Source organism: Gobio gobio (assembly GCF_949357685.1).
Source record: "Gobio gobio genome assembly, chromosome: 9".
NCBI lineage: Eukaryota > Metazoa > Chordata > Actinopteri > Cypriniformes > Gobionidae > Gobio > Gobio gobio.
In genome coordinates, this window is record NC_137115.1 from 40,246,011 (window position 1) to 40,268,710 (window position 22,700).

General features: G+C 37.9%; 2 protein-coding genes across 4 annotated transcripts in view; one reads left to right on the top strand and one right to left on the bottom strand.

Annotated features, from left to right (window-relative positions):
- Positions 1-1,338, bottom strand: part of btbd11b (BTB (POZ) domain containing 11b) — a 115,166-nt gene extending 113,828 nt beyond the window's left edge. Inside the window, exon 1 of the mRNA XM_079825541.1 lies at positions 1,131-1,338. The gene's annotated coding sequence lies outside the window, so the exon portion shown is untranslated. The remainder of the gene's footprint in view (positions 1-1,130) is intronic.
- cry1b (cryptochrome circadian regulator 1b) lies at positions 1,186-22,477 on the top strand (the record flags this gene model as incomplete). 3 transcript variants are annotated; one of them, XM_079825553.1, is made up of 13 exons in its annotated part: positions 1,201-1,358; positions 7,839-7,947; positions 8,073-8,215; positions 10,277-10,461; positions 10,542-10,630; positions 12,859-12,999; positions 13,128-13,439; positions 13,663-13,814; positions 14,693-14,895; positions 15,035-15,136; positions 17,157-17,249; positions 17,361-17,411; positions 20,816-22,477. In XM_079825553.1, the coding sequence occupies 13 exons, from the start codon at positions 1,201-1,203 to the stop codon at positions 20,899-20,901; spliced, it is 1,824 nt and encodes a 607-aa protein (XP_079681679.1). In that variant the 3' UTR covers positions 20,902-22,477. The 3 variants fall into 3 exon arrangements, with proteins under 3 accessions (XP_079681681.1, XP_079681679.1, XP_079681680.1); XM_079825554.1 differs by having other exon boundaries at positions 17,361-17,443; positions 20,816-21,755; XM_079825555.1 differs by lacking the exon at positions 17,361-17,411 and having other exon boundaries at positions 1,186-1,358; positions 20,816-22,476.
- Between the last annotated feature and the right edge of the window lie 223 nt (positions 22,478-22,700).

Consider the following 22,700-nt stretch of genomic DNA (forward strand, 5'->3'; position numbering starts at 1 on the left):
TTTTCACTTATTGTTTACCCATATCTACAACAAGAATATGGCAATATTGTAATTTTAGGGTTTTGCTCTAGGTGTCTCTATGTGTTTGAAAGCAGCATACTAAATAAACTGCTAGAAAAAGATGAGTTATTGGACTTTTGACTCAAAACCTTACAAAACCCCTGTGACAACTAGCCTCGGTCACCACAAAATTGTTTATGTATTATATAACAATGACATAATATATTATTCGATTGCTACTAGTTTACTTTAAAGTTGAAGTGAAATTGTGACCATAATTCACTTTAAGAGAATGACCTACCACTAGTGCTGAAATATTTATCATAACAAAACTCAACTGTTCCCCTGTGCCTCTGTTCATTTGCCTATCCGGGTAACGTTACTCACATATTATCCAATCAGAATAGAGCAGTAACATCGGCATAGCAAGCTTTCCCTAAGTATTTAAATCTAAATGCAGTATTATTTAAGTGGTCATTGTGTATCGTGGCCAAAGTTAATCCAGAACATGTCACTGACTTCACAAAACCGACAGCATCTGACAGTTAAAAGAAAAGTGCGCTGGTTTGCGCAGTTAAGCACACCGCAGAAACGTGATGGTATAATACGCGTGCGGGCGAATCTGACCAATCAGCTGCGTAGGAGCCGGTTTGCGTCAATGAGTGGGTGGAGTCGACTAATGGATGATGGTTCACGGGGTGAACTAAAGGACAACAATCGTGTAACTATTTGTCGCTTTATGGACAGAGAACATACGCTCGCATAAGGATATAATCAGAAAACGTATTTATTTCATGTTTTAGTAATAATAAGTTAAACGGCTGTTTTTTCGGGCTTCGCGTACCAATGTTGACGTTCGCTCGCGTGCTTTCTTTGTTAAGGTTTTCCTATGCGTGTTTTTGTTTTCATATTAACCCGTCATTTTTACAGTAATGTTGTGTGTTTTGTCACGGCGTAATATTCTGAACACACTCTAAATGTGATGATGCACGCGCATCGTGTCAATCACAGGGTGTGTAAAGCAACTATATGGATCTTCTCTGCGTGATTCATCAGAGATCCAGCTTCAACATGGGAAAAGTTTTGCTTGAGCAAGGCTGAAGAAGACGTCACCGGATCTACGTTTTTACCTGAATTGAGAAGTTTGGGAGTTGCTGGAGCATTCGTGATCTCACAAGGGACTGCAGTACATTTGGAGTAATGGTGGTCAATACGATCCACTGGTTCAGAAAGGGCTTAAGGCTCCATGATAACCCATCACTGCGGGACTCTATTATAGGAGCCGATACTCTGAGATGCGTTTACATACTGGATCCCTGGTTTGCAGGATCGTCCAATGTGGGAATCAGCAGATGGAGGTGAGTTTCCTTTGGATCAGACAGAGGACAGAGGGGATCAGACATTAGCACGTATGATAAGCCAAGTAGTCTATTCTTATGGTTAGTGTATTATTACTAATAAGTAATCCTATAATAACTATATGAGCCTATATTTTTACTTTCCTTAGTCCTTAGAGTCGTTCCTGTTATACAGAGACTTTTCTGTCTTTATGATTTACTTGCTCATATTTTCTATAAAATGAGTCATATTTATAATATATTTTACATATTATATATTTAGGTCTACTTTATCACTTAAACAGATATAATAGACATATATATTTTTACTTTCCTTAGTAACTGAGTCGTTCCTGTTATACAGAGACTTTTCTGTCTCTATGATTTACTTGCTCATATTTTCTATAAAATGAGTCATATTTATAATATATTTTACATATTATATATTTAGGTCTACTTTATCACTTAAACAGATATAATATACATTACAAATACTATTTTGTATTTTACACACCTTTTTATTGATAAATGCATTACATTTTATCATGTCCTCAGTGCAAAGTAATCAACTTCCACAAGAACTATAAACCATGAAATGATAACCTCAAAATATTTTTAAATTGTGTTTTATTTTTTACAATTTTCTTCATTTACTGTGTCCCTGAAGTCATCTTCCACCCTGTAAGTACTTTCTCAACTTCCACAAAAGACCACAGTTCCATTGAGACCATTTTCAGAAAATTACATCATTTATTTTCCCACTGGAATTTTCAACTGTACAGTAGGCTTCAACTCTCACTCCTACCTTTTTCTTTTTTTTTTTTTTTTTTAAATGTTATCCTGCTTGTCACACTCTTAAGTTCCAGCCTTGTTAGGCTATGTTATGGCAAATGTTTGTCTGGTCAAAACAATTTAAAAACATATATCTGACAGTTATAAAAGTTCTGTTTTGTAGAAGGTTAGCTAGCTAAACGTTGATCACTCAAAGAGCTACTGCTAACTTGGCTCAATTTTCCACCCTTTTAGATTCCACCCTGTTAGGTCTATAAACCGAAACAATATTATATAGGTGCAGTTCCACACATTACTGATGGCAAACCATGCAGGACAATGATGTCTAACAGCTCACCCACTGTTAAAACCTGTTAACATTGGTGTTCCACCCTGTTATACTTCATTCCACCCTGTAAGTCATTTTTAAATAATAATTTGACAGCAACGTTAAATGTTTTGCATACTTATGTCTTAATTTGGGAGGTGAGGAGCATTAACAACATATACTGTATATGTTTTTACCATCCTTTTGTCAAAAATGGGTACAAAAACTACCTGTTCTTAATAGTCAAGACATTCTATTCATCAATAATTGTTTTGCTATTGTTTCACGAATAAAAAATAGTCCTGATAATGCCAAATGTCTTCTGTTACAAGTAAAAAGTGTCATACATTTTTGTAAATATATCTAGTCAGTGACAGAGTGCAAGCATATTCTTCAGAATCATGAATATTTGTATTCCTGGTGTCACCACTGTCCTGTGCATTGGGTCACCAGCACCAAGTCCAAGCCTATTCATTCCACCCCAATGTATATCAAATTTACCATTTTAATCAATAGTATATTTTTTGTTAACTTTTTTACTATTTATCTTGGAGTATTGCAATAATGTATCACGACGAGTTCAGTATCGTGAAATGCATCGAATTGAGGGTATTGTTACATTCACAAAATATTATAGATAAATTCGGACTATTACAGAAAGATATTGCCATTGTTATGGCCTGTTATTAGTGCTGGTTGGATGTATCTGGTGGTGGGACATCCTGGTGGGATTCTTGAGTGCCGAGTGCTCACCCTCATAGCAAAGTTATGATGTAACGTGCAGGATGTGAGGAAGTAGGTCAGTGTGTCAGTTGATTCTATTACCTCATTCCCCTTTCAGCACTGACCTACTTGTCCTCCTTCAAACAGCCTCTCTCCTACGGTATGCCACCACTCCTCTTTATGGTTGCTAAACTATTATCAAAATTCTATATAACCCACGCAAAGTCTGGTCACGTGTGTAGGTTGTCACACTCCTTTGTATTGTGCCATCATTACAATGCAAAGGCAGCTCAGAAACTGCACCTGAAGTGAGGATTGATGCAGAAGTATAATTTAATTTTTATGTTAAATATGTAAATATTAAACCTGAAACTATAAAGTATTAATTATGGAATGCATGTCCTGTCAACAACAGATTTTCAGAATGGATTTAAATATGGTGAAATGCTTATAAATGTGTAAAGTATTGATCATTTTTTTATCATATTTAGGAACATACTTAACATACAACACTTAAGGGACAAGCCTGTGTATAAATTTGAATGATTTTGTATTTAATTATACAGAGTTGTACGGCACCAATCAAACATTTATGGTTCGTGAGTTTTTTTCTCTTGTGCTGCATTTATTTTATCCAAAATACAGTAAAATATAGACATTTAAAATGGCTTGATTTTTATATGTTAATAATGTAATTTATTCCTGTGATGCAAAGCTGAATTTTCAGCATTATTACTCTAGTCTTCAGTGTCACATGATCCTTCAGAAATAATTTTGCTGCTTTGGTGCTTCAACATTTTATGTAAGATTTTTGTGGAAACTGTGATTAATTTTTTCAAAGTTCAAAAGAACAGTATTTGTTGGCTATATATATAATATACCTCTGAATATCTTTACTGTATTTTTTTTTTATCCATTTAATGCATCCTTGCTGTTGCTGAATTAAAGTGTTAATTTTTTTTCTTTAAGTCTTACTGACCCCAAACTTTTAAACAGTAGTCTATTAGTAATATTTGTGCTGGAAAACAAAACATCTGCTGGTGTACATACTACTTATTTTCTTTAATGGCTTTTGTAGCACAAGCCAAATGTGTTTGCATATGCAGATTCAGATTGAAATGGCCTTGACCTGGAGGCCGGGACGTACTGAAGGGGATCAGACGTCTCAAGGAAGGGTTGCAGACAGGCTCAACTGGATGCTACTAATACACAGTCCCACAAGAGGGAACTCTAGTCTGCTGAACACACAACTCTAGCTCAGACAGGATTATACCCTTATTACATTATATATTCAGTGCAGCCAAAAAGAAAATCATACTATTTTAAAATGTGTCCAGTCAGTGTTAATTTCATGATTGAGTCATTTGTGAGCCTTCTATGTATAAGGTAGGGGTTTTAACTGGGTCATTCAACAAAATGGCGTCTGCTAAAATGAGCTGAAACAACTAAAAACCCCACAGCCCAACAGGATAAAAGAGGTAAACTCATTTAAGAAGCAAAAGTATTGTAAATTATTTAAGTCTTAAAACTCCATTGGCATTTTTATAAAGAATATATTTTTCCAGTTATGCCAAGCTCTGAAATATTTTACTGGGTAGAACATGATCCTTAATTTTATTCTTAATTCTCATCCAGTGGATGAGTCATGCAAATGCATTGGTTAAAAAGAGTGGAATCCCTGATTCCTGAAATGTAATTTCTTTTTGTAAAGCTTTCTTAAAGGTCCCATGGCATGAAATTTTCATTTTATGAGGTATTTCAACATTAAAGGGTAACTAAACCCTAAACCAACTTTTTTTAGTTAATGATCTGTAATACTGGGGCTTTATTAATGCTGTTCATTGATTCGAGTAAATGTTTTGACATTTGAGTATAAAGTGTTTTAATTCTATAAAATATGGTGTAAAACCGCCAAAGTGCTGCCCTCTTAAGGTTGAACGGTGGCTACTGCAGTTGAATTTTCCTATTGGACGTTGTGGTACATCGTGACGTAGGATGGTACCTCCAACGGCTCACTATCCGCGCCCCTGGCACGAGCTCACCACGCCCTCAGAAATGTTTCCCCCAATCACATGAGAACGGCTTCACTCCAGTATGAACTGTCATGTTACATGAAGTGGAAACATTATGAATGAAACTCACTTGACACTTGCTTTAACATTGTATTGAAGAAAATACGGTTAAATAATGCAGTTGTCAGTACACGTCAGGCTTTTCTTGCGATTTTATTGCCGCCCGTCATGTGTACAGATAATTTTCATACATGAGACGCGCTTTCAAACCCGGACACGCAAGTGGTTGCCGCGGACGCAGATAGATTAGGTCGGTTCTCTTGCGCGGCTGCTTCACTAGCATCGTCGGCATCGGGAGTTAACGCAGTTTGAGCAGCGGCTTGCATTGATAAGGCTCCGGGTTTATGTCTACAGACAATCCACCCTCCTCCACTTCAGGTGAAGGTAGGAGAAATGACCGCTCTGTTGCAAAGCTGGAGTCACTCCAGTCATTCTCCATCTTTGCGACTCGCGAGTCTGACAGCTGTCAATCAACCCGTCCCTGCGGGTCTCAGGTGCACGCCCTCCGCTCAGCCCCGCCCTCGGTTTGTCCCCTCTGTGTCCGCCGGGCTCTGCCCACTTTTCCAGCATTTTTTGAAAATTGCCAGTGGGTGGAGTTAAGCTCTGAGCAGGGGTTTAGTTACCCTTTAATATGAGTTCCCCTAGCCTGAATATTGTCCCCAAGTGGATAGAAATGTTGATCTGTGTAAAACCGAGTTCTGGCTGTCTTTCTCTGCCTTTGAGAAAATGACAGGCCAGACTAGCCAATCCTGAAGTCTCCTGGTTTGACGTCCAAGCAGGAGCGGTTACCTCCCTTTCCTCCGCCCAGAGAATCTGGCACGCCCATGCAAGCGCGAGAGATCATTAACGTTACTTGTGAACGAGTGAAAGCTGGCAGTTTCTCAGTGTTTGGATGGACAAATGAAAACAGAAGTCTTTCTTCAGTTCCTTCTGATCTGTGATCATTGATTTCTTATGTGAAGCTAATTATTTATTATTCTTGCACACACTGTGGCTTCTCTCTCTCCCGACAGAACGGTGTTTTCGTGTTTTCTATCTTGTGAGTCAGTGTTTTTGTACGTCCTCGTCGCGTCTATCTGTTCTTAAATGTGCATACAGTCGTTTCTGCTCAACATCAGCAGAGTAGTCTGTACTAGACTGTACAGCAGCATCTTTAGAGATAAACCTCACACACGCCGAAGCTCGGCCTTCAACATCCCCGACCCCCAGTACTGCATCTGGCCCACAGCGGAGGCACCATACGCGGCGCGAGATTAAGCAGACGGGGGTAAGCGTGAGGGTATCTGGGCTAGGCTAGCCAGCTTTCCCCACAATAAACTGGATTACATTCAATTACTGCTGTTGTGTCTTTGTTTGCGCTGTGTAAGTTACTCGATGCGCGTCACTGACGCTTTTCATATAATTGGAAAATATCTAGAAATACTGCTTTAATCAACACTTACTAACTCGTTCATCTCGACAGCTGTAATGGTACATTGCATGTGTTACAAAGTTGGTAGAATAATGATGAAGTCGGCGTGACTGGGACTCGTGTTTATTCAGAACTCTCAGATACAAACACAATAAACTCGCGCTGATAGACAGCGCTCTCACAACTCAGTAGTTACTATAAATAACTTTGTTAGCAATCGCTCCATCTCCGTGATGTCCGGTTCGTGAACGAATCATTCTTTTGAATCGGTTCTTTTTAATGAACCGAACCAGTTCACCAAATCGGACTGAATCGTTCTAAACGGTTCGCGTCTCGAGTCAGCGCTGATCCATAATTTACTAAAGTTACTAACTTTCTGACATGAGTGACAGCCCCTCCGACTAGAAATAAACTAATAACCTTAAGTATATTCCAGTAACTATAACAGTTCACTGAACTGAGACTGACAGAACTGATGTGAAGTGAACTCCGGTCCATCCGTCTCTCTGGCAGCAGCTCGTGCGTCGTAGACCTAATTAAACCACGCCCCCTCCGCTCATTTAAAATGCAAAGATGTCAGCCAATCACAACAGTGGGCGTTTTTACTGAAGTCTCACAGCAGACACGCCTCTTGAAGCAGGGCATTTAGCCACAGGGCAAACAGCAGTATAGAAAAAATGCCTTTTATTTCTAAATTATGACATTTTATGATGTAAAAATCATACTAACAATATAAGTACACCTCAGGAAACACTATAAAATAATAGAAAAATGCCATGCCATGGGACCTTTAACATAATCTAGTAGCACCCGTAGATTAAGTTTCGAAAACAAAACTTGGGCTAGGAGTCCTTTACATGTTGTTGTGGACAATGAGGTGCCTTGGAAGTAAAAAGCTCTAACCAAGCAACGTTTATTTCTGCTATGTTTTCACTTTCTATTTTAAGAAATATTAGGCATTCTACAATTATTCCATTCTGAACAGCCCATGAAATACGGAATGTAACCAGTGTGCTTTTCATAATGATAGTTCGTTGGTGCCCTCTGCTGGACTCTTGTCAGAAGCCTGTCAGAAAAATCCCTCTGCTGTTGCGGCAAGAAATTAAAATGAATAACTGTCTATCTAAAGTACTTTTTTATTTGCTCATCACTGACTATTGAGATTAAATGTTGATTAATTAATCTTTGTGTTACAGGTTTTTGCTGCAGTGTCTTGAGGACTTGGACGCCAGCCTTCGCAAACTTAACTCTCGCCTGTTTGTCATCAGGGGACAACCCACGGATGTCTTTCCAAGACTTTTCAAGGTCAACGAACAGACCGCCTAGAGACTAGTAAACCGTTTTCTGTTAACCCAGCACATGCTGTGCTCTGTGTTTTTATGCTGTGCCACTTATTTGACTCGCTTCTCCCTCTCTTTTTTTCTGCTTAGGAGTGGAAAATCACCCGTCTCTCATATGAGTACGACTCCGAGCCCTTCGGGAAGGATCGTGATGCAGCCATTAAAAAGCTGGCCACTGAGGCAGGGGTGGAGGTCTTTGTCAGGATCTCCCACACACTCTATGATCTGGACAAGTGAGTGTATCTGTAATCATTGTCTTATGCCCATATGACTCCCACATAGCTGCCAGCAGTCCTGTGGGAAGCTATTACCCATCATGCCTGATATGTAACTCTTTATTGAGACTGTCATGTAGACAGATATTGAGAGATCCCACAGATGCAGAGTTATATTAATCTGTCATTAGAATGTCAAAAAGTGCTTAAAATACTAAATATTCTAATATATAATATATTCTAAAATAAAAAATACAGAACACAGGCAAACCACGGTCTGAATATACATTGTCAAGCCAGCCACAATAAAAATTATTGCTGTATAATGTAATATTTTACAAAAAGCACAACATTGAAAATAAAATAACTAAAATTAAATTTAAATGTAATAACAGAGTATGTCATATTTTTAAATATTAGAATCTTATTAATATTATAACATTATTTGAGTAATTTTTTTCATTTCATATTTTCAGTTTTGTACTTTTTGTAATATAGTCTAATACAAAAATATTAAGACTACAATTTAAATTATTATTTTATTAAGGAAATTCGTATAATATTGATAATATTAAAAAAATCTATTATTACATTTTACTTTTGTAGTATTTTTTTTCTCCATATTTTCAACTTCTGAATTTCTGAATTTGTTGTTTGATGGCTGAAAAAATTGTGAATTAATTACACGCTTCACCATTAATTTGTTTCATTCGTTAGTTATATTGCAGTGTTTGCTCAGTGTTTTAATGTAACTTTATATTTATGTTAATATATACACAGATCAGGTGAATAACACAGGTGAAGTGAATAACACTGATTATCTCTTTGTGGTACCTGTTAGTGGGTGGGATATATTAGGCAGCAAGTGAACATTTTGTCCTCAAATTTGATGTGTTAGAAGCAGGAAAAATGGGCAAGCTTAAGGATTTGAGCGAGTTTGACAAGGGCCAAATTGTGTTGGCTTGACGACTGGGTCAGAGCATCTCCAAAACTGCAGCTTTTGTGGGGTGTTCCCGGTCTGCAGTGGTCTAAGGAAGGAACATTGGTGAACCGGTGACCGGGTCATGGGCGGCCAAGGCTCATTGATGCATTTGGGAGTGTGGTCCGATCAAACAGACAAGCTCCTGTAGCTCAAATTGCTCAAGAAGTTAATGCTGGTTCTGATAGAAAGGTGTCAGAATACACAGTGCATTGCAGTTTGTTGCGTGTGGGGCTGCATAGCCACAGACCAGTCAGGGTGCCCATGCTGACCCCTGTCCACTGCCGAAAGCACCAACAGTGGGAACGTGAGCATCAGAACTGGACCACGGAGCAATGGAACAAGGTGGCCTGGTCTGATGAATCACGTTTTCTTTACATCACATGGATGGCCAGGTGTGTGTGTGTTGCTTACCTGGGGAACAAATGGCACCAGGATGCACGATGGGAAGAAGGCAAGCCAGAGGCAGTGTGATGCTTTGGGCACTGTTCCGCTGGGAAACCTTGGGTCCTGCCATCCATGTGGATGTTACTTTGACGTACCACCTACCTATTGTTGCAGATCATGTACACCCTTTCATGGAAACGGTATTGCCTGGTGGCTGTGGCCTCTTTCAGCAGGATAATGTGCCCTGCCACAAAGCAAAAATGGTTCAGGAATGTTTTGAGGAGCACATCAACGAGTTTGAGGTGTTGACTTGGCCTCCAAATTCCCGAGATCTCAATCCAATCAAGCATCTGTGGGATGTGCTGAACAAACAAGTCCGATCCATAGAGGTCGCACCTCGCAACTTACAGGACTTAAAGGATCTTCTGCTAACTTTGCGATGCCACATACCACATTCTAGTGGAGTCCATGCCTCGAAGGGTCAGGGCTGTTTTGGCAGCAAAAGGGGGACCAACACAATATTAGGTCATAATGTTATGCCTGATCTTAATATAATGTTGCCTACGTGTTCAAAAGCATAGTAGCTTTTGCTGTATTGAGTCGTGCAAGTTCTTTTTATTGGCTTTGATATTTTGATATCTTGACAACACTAAAATCCAATAATATTGTTTATATATCCCAATCACTGATTTGTGTTCTCTCTATGTCTCTAGGATTATCGAGTTAAACGGAGGACAGTCTCCTCTCACCTATAAACGATTTCAGACACTCATCAGCAAAATGGATCCTGTGGAAATACCAGCAGAGACCATCACGGCTGAAGTCATGGGCAAATGCGCAACACCCATCAGCGAAGACCACGACGACAAGTTTGGCGTACCATCACTGGAGGAGCTCGGTGAGACACCCGTGTCCCTTAACTTTGCAGATATGTGCATGTGTCTGTTGAGATTTTTAAATCAGTAAATGTGGCTTCAGGTTTTGAAACAGAGGGGCTGTCATCAGCTGTGTGGCCTGGTGGAGAGACTGAAGCTCTGACTCGATTAGAGAGACACCTGGAGAGGAAGGTAAATATCATCTCTGTTGCTTTGTCTTACAGTTATGCATTTTTGCCTCGTATTACACCATATTTATTATAATAATAGTCGCATGGTTTAAACTTTTTCTAATCCAATCAATAGGACATGCAAACAGTACACTTTATCGTATTGAAAATTATGTTAAAATGATTTCAGACGTCATGTCGTGTCATTCTAAAATTCTCATTCCACTTATATACCACTGTAACATGCTACAAGACAATGTCGTCCCAGCAGTCCTTGCTAGAGGTCTTCACGGGTCCAAAAATTCATACCCGAACCCGAAGAGACCCGTAATGTGCTTAACGGAACCGACCCGGACCCGTCTATTATTTCAAAAGCTGGACCCGGACCCGTGAAGATCCGAGAAATGCCAAAAATGTAGTACCCGGAACCGACCTGGACCCGTCTATTATTTAAAAGATGGAACCGAACCCGGCGTGAAGACACAGACCCGACTGGACCCGTTTGTCACATATTCCACAATAACTGATATTAACAAGTCAATAAACAAGTTATGAAAAATATAACTTTTTGTCTTACCTAGCCGTCGTCTCCCTTCCTTGTAACGTTACTTGTGATGCATTACATCCTTGCCAAAAAGTTAAATCCATGTTATTCCTCTCTTGTTATTCCAAGCATGCTTAATTCACTCATCATTTCAGCTTTAAAAGTCCACTTTATGTCACGGTGACGGATGACAAATGCGTCTTTGCAGATTTGCATTTCGACTCGAGTTAACTCGCATAATAACTTTGACTGTTTGCCTTTTTGAACTATAATAACGATTGCTCGTTCGGTGGCCGCTGACGTCCGCATTATTTATTTGCTATAATCTCTGTGAGCGAGCCTGACCACCAAAACTTTAAGAAATAAGACGGTTCATTCATATTATTATTAAAGTCAATCACAGCGGAAGCTCGGGTTGCCATAGAAATGACACGCGCTTGATACTGCGCACATGCGCGGTGGCTGGAGCAACCTGAAATATGAGCTTTTTTACGCAATTTGAGCATCATAGAAAACATTTGTGACAGTTCAACTGAGATTTTGTTGCTGATTTTAAATATATTATTTAAATATAATTTCAAATCAAACTTCAACAGTGCGTCACACGTAGACAGCACTTACTTTTTTCTCATGTTTGTCCACAATATGCATGAAGGATGCCCGGACAGAAGAGGTGCCGTGGGTTTAACTTCTTTATATTCGTTGTTTTTTAGCTTTTTTCACACATCACTCATGAAGGTAACCATTATTATTACCGTGCGCTTGCAGAGAGAGCGAGCGAGCGAGAGAGAGAGAGAGAGAGCGAGCGCGTGAGGCGAGCGAGCAAGAGAGAGAGAGATCGCTCGTGTTTTTCTTCTTTCTTTTTTTTAAACCTTATTTCCCGGCTCACACTTTTCTTATCCTAATTTTACAGTTGCAAGTTACAAAAAACACACAAGCAGTGCTGACTGACTCTGATCACGGGCAGGTGTTCTCCGAGTCCGGATCGACTCGGGTATTGCACACAATGTTAAACAGACCCGGGACCCGTAGTAATAGATTGGGACCCGACCCGGACCCGGCTGATCATTTAAAATATCGACCCGAACCCGTACGGGTCCCGGGTCGGGTCCCGGGTCCACGGGTCTCGGGGGCTCCGTGAAGACCTCTAGTCCTTGCTTCGGACTCTCATCTACAGACGCCCACCATGACACAAAGCTTTAAATGCTTGTCCCAATCAGGAAAAGATTGATATTGTTAGAAAAGATGTCTATTTTGAATAAATGCTGTTCTTTTTAACTTTTTATCAATTAATTAATCAATCCTGAAAAAAGTATTACAGGTTGCAAAAAATGTTTCCAACATTGATAATAAATAAGCATGTTAGAATGATTTCTGAAGGATCATGTGACACTGAAGACTGGAGTAATGATGCTGAAAATTCAGCTTTGCATCACATAGATAAATTATATTTTAAAGTACATTAAAATAGAAAACCATTGTTTAAAATTGAAATAATATTTCGCAATATCAATGCTTTTATTCTGTATTTTTGACCAAATAAATGCAGGCTTGATGAGCATAAGAGACTTCTTTCAAAAACATAAAAAATGGTAATATTTCCAAACTTTTGACCGGTATATATGTAAGGATGTATATATGGACTACCTCCTAATGTTGTCTTTTTTTTCGTCTCTCTTTGTTTTTTGTGTTGTTTTTTTTGGCAGGCTTGGGTGGCTAATTTCGAGCGTCCCAGAATGAATTCTAATTCCCTGCTGGCCAGCCCCACAGGCCTGAGCCCTTACCTCCGGTTTGGCTGCCTCTCCTGCATACTTTTCTATTTCAAACTTACAGACCTCTACAGAAAGGTGAAGAGTACAACATGAGTCTTACTCTGACATTTAAGGCACTATTCATTATTGTCATAATTGATTGTAAGATCATAAGTGGATGACAAGTTATTCTTATCCTTTGTTTTCTGGCTTTTCGATCGCAGGTCAAGAAGAACAGCGTCCCACCACTGTCTCTTTATGGTCAGCTGCTCTGGCGTGAGTTCTTCTACACGGCTGCCACTAACAACCCACACTTCGACAAAATGGAGTTCAATCCCATCTGCGTGCAGATCCCGTGGGACAGGAATCCCGAAGCTTTGGCGAAGTGGGCAGAGGGCCGGACTGGTTTCCCATGGATTGATGCCATAATGACCCAGTTGAGGCAGGAGGGGTGGATCCACCATCTGGCAAGGCACGCTGTTGCTTGCTTCCTCACACGTGGAGACCTGTGGATCAGCTGGGAAGAGGGCATGAAGGTACTGCCATCCGTAGCTATATTTCCATCCAAAGTTACAAATTTAAATTATGCGCAAAACTGGAATATCATATCTAATTTTTAAATCTGAGCGTATTTTATGTGAAATCATACAATTCACACAAAAATAGGTGGATGGAAACATGGTGTTCTGGATTTCATAAAAATATCTGCGGTTGCTTTCTGCATTAAAATCTATATTGATATTATGTTTGTTTTCAAAGGTTTTTGAAGAGTTGTTGCTGGATGCTGACTGGAGCGTTAACGCAGGAAGCTGGATGTGGCTTTCATGCAGCTCATTCTTCCAGCAGTTCTTTCACTGTTACTGTCCGGTGAGCTTCGGTCGACGTACCGACCCTAATGGAGACTATATAAGGTACCACTCTTAACCCTTGCTTACATTTTTATTAAAGGGTTAGTTCACCCAAAAATGAAAATTCTGTCATTAATTACTCACCCTCATGTCGTTCGACACCCGTAAGACCTCCGTTCATATTCGGAACTCAAATGAAGATATTTTTGTTGAAAGCTGATGGCTGAGAAAGGCTTCAGATAGGCCTCCATTGGCATTCAGTAAATTTACACACCCAAGACCTATAAAAGGCACTTAAAACGTCGTTACAAAGTCCATCTCACCACAGTGACTCTACAATAATTTTACAATGCGACGACAATAGTTTTTGTGCGCCAAAACAAATCAAAATAACACCTTTATCCAACTTGTTCTTGTCTTTCGTGTGTGCCTCCACGACGCATGCGCGAGAATATGACGCAGATCCGGCGTTCGGACACATGACCCAGAAGCGATTTGTTTACAAGCAGAGGAAGACGCGCGTGTCTAAGCTGTTGAATTCTACATTGATCGTGCTTTAGGTCTCGGCGTAGTTCTCAAAATGGGGTTAAAGTGTGCATTTCATGGATTCCCGAACCCCGGCGCTACGTCATATTCTCGTTTTAAGTGCCTTTTATGGGTCTTGGGAGTGTAAATGTACTGAATGCCAATGGAGGCCTATCTGAAGCCTTTCTCAGCCATCAGCTTTCAACAAAAATATCTTAATTTGTGTTCCGAATATGAACGGAGGTCTTACGGGTGTCGAACGACATGAGGGTGAGTAATTAATGACAGAATTTTCATTTTTGGGTGAACTAACCCTTTAATATTTAGTTACTGTAAATTATCAGTTTGGTTAAATATTTTCAAAATTCGATCATTATCTTTGAAAGCTGTTTTATTTATTATTATTATTATTACAGGCGTTATTTGCCCATATTGAGGGGTTTCCCTGCCAAATTCATTTATGACCCTTGGAATGCCCCAGAAAGTGTTCAAAAGATCGCTAAGTGCATAATTGGAGTGCACTATCCCAAACCCATGGTTAATCATGCTGAGGCCAGCAGAATAAACGTCGAGCGAATGAAGCAGATTTACCAGCAGCTGTCCTGCTACCGGGGCCTTGGTAAGAAAACTCTTTAAAAATCTAGTTTAACTATTAAACATTTAGTTTTACATGAGAGTCCATTTGTTAATTGATATGTCAAATTCAATTCCGCTGTTTAGCTGTGCAATTTAATGGATCTTATCATAATACTTGGCAGGGCTCCTTGCAACTGTTCCATCTAACACGGCCAACAACGGAGATGGTAATGGAGCAGGTCCTTCCTCAGGAGACAACGCACAGAAGAGCACTCACATAACTGGTATGACAACAAGCACTTTCTCATGCATCTTATATTTCATCTCTGTTCATGTCTGATATTGCGCTTTTAAAATAAAGGTTCCATGACCTTTAACATCCATGAATTTTTTCCATTGCACAAATGGTTGTTTGAATTGGAAAAGGGTTCTTCAGATTAAGTTTAGTCAGATTACATGTTCTTCACACTAAGAAAAATGGTTCTTTTAAGAACTGTTCACTGAAAGGTTCTTTGGGGAACCTAAAATGGTGGTTCTATGGCATTGCTGTGAAAATCCCCTTTTGGAACCTTTATTTTTAAGAGTGTGCTGAGAGCTTTTGCTCTAATTCAGGTTGCCAATTTACTTGAAGTACCCCCTAAGTTAATATTTCAATACTTTAAACGACTTTTATTATACACCACCACGGAGAAAAACACAGAGTCCAGACCTCAATGGTTAGTGCAGACATCGAGTTTATGGTCATAAATGGATCGTAGTTGATGATTTGTGATCCGTACGAACCAGGGCCCGTGGTTTGGCTTGCATGTTATTTGTGAATTAATTGCGAAGTTTAACCATCACAGAGTCAAAGTTTGACACGTTTTGTCTTGCCAGTTTTCACATTCACATTCATTTTTAAACCATTCAAGTGCAAGAAGAGGTGAAAACTCAACTCAATTCGGTACTCGCACACAGCCGGTTAAACTGTATCTTAAGTGAATGTAAACAGTTGAGAAGGAAATCTGATGTGTATAATTATGTTGGATCTGTGCAGTAGGTCTTAAAATGACAGTGGCCTAATAATCCTGCTGCTGTCTGTCATTAATGTTAATCAAACAACAAAACACAGCTTTAACCATGATTAATCTATATTTAATTTATACAGTATAGTGTTATTTTACATTTTAGGCCTAATTATTACATCTTTGTACCTGAATACTATAGTTATATCTCACTTTATTTGCAACTTTACTATATTGTATTTATCTATGCTTGTAATTGCCCCAATTATTTGTTGTTGTTTTTTCTTGCTGATCCGAAAAATGATCCGATCCGTGACTCAAAACTTGCTTGCTTGAGTTATGTGATCCGTTAAACCACTAAATTAAATACACATTATAAGGTTCTCTGATATCAGTTAATGGTCACATGACTAGCAAGTAACTAAATTAAAAAAAAAATATATATATATATATATATATATATATATTAGGGCTGTCAAAAGATTAATCGCATCCAAAATAAAAGTTTGTGTTTACATAATATATGTGTGTGTACTCTGTTAATTATTATTTATATATAAATACACACACATTCATGTATATATTTAAGAAATATTTGCATGTATATACTGTATATACATTTATATAATCTATAATATATATAAATATAAATGTTTTATATATAAAAATTATATTTTTTTCTTAAATATACATGCTTGCGTATTAATATATAAATAATAATTAACAGAGTACACACACATATATTATGTAAACACAAACTTTTATTTTGGATGCGATTAATCTTTTTTATATATCGCGATTAATATATATATATATATAAAATATTATTATTTTCTTTTTTTTTCAAAAATGTGTTTTTGTTCAAGTGGAACAAACACTCAAGTGGGTTTTAGGAACCCAATCAAATTAAATGATGATAATATTTAATAATAATTTGTATACATATTATGAAGACAAATGTTACTGTTCTATATTACAGTTGTACTGTGAAAATATCAAATGAATATTTGATCATTATTATAATTTTATTTACACTACATATAGTAATATATTGTATTTTGCTGTAATAGTTTGGCGAAATTCTGCTGAAGTCCTGTAAACTTCTGTCCACACACATGTTGAAAATTATACGTATGTGTAAATAAACTGTGTGTTAAGAACCCCAGGGGTTCACAAACCCCTGTTATTGTGAAACCCTGCTCAAATATTGTGCACTTTTATTCATTATGTGCATTATTGGCAGTTTGGATAATTTCAGTCGCATTTGTGTTGTTAAAATATGTACCCCTTTATTTACCAGTGCACCCATCACCAACAAGTTCTCAACCAGAGTTCCAACCTTTTACAGTGCCATGTGATCATCAGCTTGTCAACAGTGTGCAGCCACAGCCAGGTGTGTATTGACACAGATGCTTGGATTTGGAAATAAATAAATGCTGCTTGCATGTGAAGTGTGAACCAGTTCTTAGGCTGCTTGAATAGCATGTCTTCCTTTCCAAACCAGGTTACTCAGGTGGTGGTTTGGTTGGACAAGTTCACAAACAGTTACAAAGAGGTGAGTTCCGTCCAAGCTATATCAGAGGACTTGTAACAGATTTTCATATTAAGCTGAACCACAATGCAATTTTGTCTCACTGTGGCGTAATTTAATTGAACGACTCCATACTGTTATTTGCCTGTTCTCAATGACAGACTTGTTTTAACACACATCTTCCATTGAAAAGAAGGACTCACCATGTTTGTGAAGGATTATTTGTTGATGAAAGCACAGATGTTTCGAAATTGGTGCTATTCATCTGTGGACAGTTGCACTACTGTTCAAAATGTTGGGGGCAGTAAGATTTTTGTAAAGTGTTTTTGTTATCTAAAAATATTATCTTGTGCTTGCCAATGCAAAAATGCAGTAAAAGCTTGTCTGGGTATAACCAGACCAAGCTCAATCTTTTAAAGGGGTGGTAAAACACATTCTTTTGAAGGCTTGACTGTGTTTGTGGGGTGCACTGTAACATGTGTTCATGCTTCGTTTTAAAAAAAATTGCCTTATTTTTCATATATTTGACCTTTATTCTACACTGCTCTGTCCCTCCTTGTAAAACGGTCTGATGCTTTCCGGGTTGTATGAAGCCAGTCCCTCAAAAATACGCGATGGGCTCAGATTGGTTAGCTGGCCCAGTGTGTTGTGATTCGCTAACCGCCTAGTGCACGTTTATCGGAAACGTCACGCCCCTTACGTTTACCGGAGGCTGTGCTTTGGTCAGTATTAGAAACAACGGCGTCAATAAAACCATATGAGCCCGAATCAGACCCAGAACATTTGAGTGAAGATGATCAAGCAGAACCTGTTCAGTCCTCAAGAGTAAAGACTGCAGATCTATAATCGCTACTGAATGGCACTTTAACTTTTGTATTTTTAGAACGATTATAGCCAAATATCTGTCGCAAGAACTAACCCAAAACGAACACTAAGCACTGGCTTTAACTAGTAAGTTAGCCAAATCACACACAGAACCATGTTTAGCATGCCTGTAGATAAACAATACATAAAAGCTCTAATCAAATAATCATTTACACTAATGTCAGGTTCGCTGTTGAGATTTTAACGTTAGTGTTTGTAACGTTAGGTGTTCGTCGGATAACGTTAAGTATGAATGAGCATTTAACAGACTGGTTTGCAGAACAGCGCTGTCATCTGTTTACTTCCTTGCTACAATGTACAACCTATTACAGGAAAACACATCGATGAAAAATAAATCAGACTTACAGGTTGTGGCCCGTAAACAGCTTCTGTTTGTAAATCCAGCTTTCAGGACAAGCCGTTGTGCATATCCTGTATTGAACTCGCAAAGTTTGTGGAAGTTTGTGTTGTCCTCCTTGAAATGTGCAGCGCGCGCGTCGTGCATCCACGCACTGGCAGTGTTTTTTTCACGCAGCTGACGTTGTGCAAATCCGGCATTGAAATCGCGAAGACGGTGGATGTTTTCCTCCGTAAGATGTGCTGCAGGTAGCCCCGCGCGCGCCTGTTCCCCGCTGTCTCATACACACGTGCAACATGCTGTATGTTCTGCAAACGCTCTGCAACGCACCCCCGTCCCAAGGAAGGCTGAACAGAGCAAGTACCCCAGACCTGCAATCCGGATGAAAATAACAGCGTTTCCTTGGCATCGCGGCAACAACACTCCAGCCTAACTATACCACAACAGCGCCGCGATACAAAATGGCCTCACCTCCCCTTATTTCATATTCTCGGAGGAGGGGTTTATGTAAATATTGAGCCTGGTGATGTCACCAACCCTGGAGGAATGTCTGTAGTCGCCTAGCGGCCGTTGCTGTAGTCCTTAGAAACTGATTTCTTTAAAAGCAAATATCTCCCTTTGCTTTAAACTTTGAACGTTGTAACTTTGCAGATGTTGTTTATGCTCAAGCAGCAACATTACACGCTAGCTAAAGTTAGAATAGTGAAATTGTGGTTTACCACCCCTTTAAGTTTGAACATTAGTCTGGGGAGTCTGCTCTGTAGGCGTGATCAACGGGCATAGTTCAAATGACTCTGGACGGAATTGGATAGTCCTTCAACCAATCAGACCAACGATCCGGGTGACGTACTTTGCAGAGCGACACGAAAACTCCAGTCAGGAAACGTGTCAACAAACGTTTTGGTTTGTAGCATTGATCAGCGGTTTGCAGAAGCAGCAATGGCATCAAGCGATTTTTGCAGGTTGTTTTGCTAAACTAAAGAATTGAGCATCGTCGAGAGGTTAAAAGAAATTGGATTGACGGTTGTTATTGTGCTAAACCCGCCAAAATGGTCCCCGCAGATTTGTAACGGAAGTAGGATAGAAAAATGTACAGGTTTCCAGCCTGAGCTGCAGGGTGAAATCAAATCATCAAATGGTTTACACAGTCTAAGTAAAAACAGTAATATTGGAAAATATAAAATTTTTATCATTTAAAATGATAGTATTTTTTTTTTTTTAGGGCTGTCAAACACGTCATTAATCACGATTAATCGCATCCGAAATAAAAGTTTGTGTTTACATAATATATGTGTGTGTACCGGTTATAATTATTATGTATATTTAAATACACATTCACACACACACACACACACACACACACACACACATATATATAATTAAGAAATATTTGCATGTACATACTGTATATAATTTTAGATAATATAAATATATATATTTTTTTTTTATACAGATATAAAATCTTTCTTAAATATATACGTGTGTGTGTGTGTATTTATATATACTTTACATAATAATTATACCCAGTACACACACACACATATATATTATGTAAACACTAACTTTTATTTTGGATGCGATTAGGCACGATTAAACGTTTAACAGCACTATTTTTAATATAATTTAAATGCAACATATTCCTGTGGTGTTAAAGCTGAATTTTCAGCATACGTACTCCGGTCTTTAGTGTCACATGATCCTTCAGAAATCATTCTAATATGCTGAAGAAACATTTCTTCTCATTATCAATATTGAAAACAATTGATCTGCTTAATATTTTAGTGAGAACCATGATGCTTTTTTTCAGGATCCTTTGATAAATAGTAAGTTCAAAAGAACAGTATTTATTTAAAATGTTTTGTGTCTAAATGAAGTCTTTTCTCTCACCTGTTCTCTTCAATTAATGCATTGTTGAATAAAAGGTCACACTTTAGATTAGGGTCCAATTCTCACTATTAACTATGACTTTTGCCTCAAACTCTTAATTTCTGTTTATTAATAGTTAGTTAGGCAGGTAGATACATTTAGGGATTGGGTAGGATCAAGTGATGTAGAATATGCCATGCAGAATAAGGCATTAATATGTGCTTCATAAGTACATATTAAGTACTACAAACTTTTGAATGCAATTGTATGTTTTCCATGCCACTCCAACACTAATGGCATAAAAAATATATAACCTCAACATGCTGTTTTTTGTGTTCAGGTAGTGGGACATGTACTTTGAAGCGACATAGTGAAGAACAAGCATCAGAACGTGCATTGAAGATTCAGAGGCATGATAGTTACTAGCCACTGCGGAAGCAAGGATATTCACTCCCCTCTCTTCAGTCTAGTGATGGGACCTGTGGCACGAAGGACAGCATCTCCGTATGCCCGTTATCAATTCCTCCATACTTAGCTTTGCCCTTTATCCTTTGGCATAGTGTCATTCTGCTTGTAGAGCTTGAGTTAGCGCTGAGGTCAAGCGTGGTGTCCCAGGAAGCTGTAAGCTGATCGACATGACATCATGTACAGCATTTAAGATGTCTACTTTTTTGGAAGCTGTATGTTGATGAACTGTGGAGGACTGTCATATCCAACTGTCATACATCAGTTTCTCTTTCCAAGTGTATTTTGCATACCATTTGATGTCCATGTGTGCAATGTTGTCTGATTGTTTTGGCAGTAACTGTTTTAAACAATTTTGTATAATATTAATAGGTTTGTATTTGGAAATGTATACAACCAGGAGTGTACTGGACCCTATTTGAGACTGTTTCAACTAGTTGCTTTTTGGCAATTCAAAGTATTTGATTGATCTAATTGCTCAATTCTAATTTATAAATAGACACATTAATGTGTGTAAAGTCCAGAGCAAAAAGCTGTATTTTTTTTGCATTTTGTAGTGGAGTAACTATATCAATGAGGCCTGTGTTTCTTAAGCAGAAGTGGATTTTTTTTTCAAGACAATTACAGGTAAACAAGGCCTACTATGTATATAAAAGTATACTGTAAGTAATTCAGTCTGCAAAACATTGTACATAACTTTTTTGTCTTGCTTATTTACAAACTTGCCATTATATTTTTTTATATGAGAAAATACTTTTTTTTTATTGTTGTAATATCTTCTTTATAAATCGCCATTAAAATATTATAGACCTGTCAGTAAGTTGCCGTTATTATAAGATGTTTGGGAGTTATTAGATAATTTGAAGCATGTACATGATTATTTACATGTAAAATATTATTATTGAAAAATGTGAACATTCATTATCAGTGTTGGCTAGTAACTAGTAAAAATAAAAATCTATTTTACATGATCAGATTACTCTCCTAGATTACGCCCTATTACTAATTTTTTAAATATACATATACAATGAAGACGAATTAAAAATGCAGCCCTTGTTTTCCAGAATGAATGTTTTATACACAGCTATTAAAATGTTGGGGGTCGGCAAAATATTTTTAAAAGAAATCTCTAGCACTCACCAAGGCTGCATATTTGATTAAAGAAACAGCAATATTTAGAACAATTACTGTAATTTATAATAATGTATCTATAGTTTAATGTAATTTAATCCTGTGATGGTAAAGCTGAATTTTCAGCATCATTACTTCAATCTGCAGTCACATGATCCTTCAGAAATTATTCTAATATGGTGATTTGGTGCTCAAGAAGCATTCCTTATCAGTGTTGAAAACTGTTATGCTGCTTGATATCGGGTTTTTCAAGATTCTTTAATGAACAAAAAAAAGTTTAAAATAAGTATTTATTTGAAATATATTTGTGATAATGTAAAGATCTTTATTGTCATTTTTTGATCAATTTATTTCTGTCCTTGTTGAATTATATAAAATTATGATAATAAAAAAATGTTACTAGTTTACTTTTGTTTAATGAATGGCTGCAAATAGTAGGTACAAATTACAATGTACATTGGATTTCATCAAAACATGCTATAAGATAAGGGCTCTTTGTAATGTTAATAAAAGTGATTTCGATATAAATTCCTCTTTTAGGGCTATGGAATGTAAAGAAACTTGTTTAACCTGTAAACACAATTTATTACATACTAGCCTATAATCAGCCACTCCCATTTGATGTCACA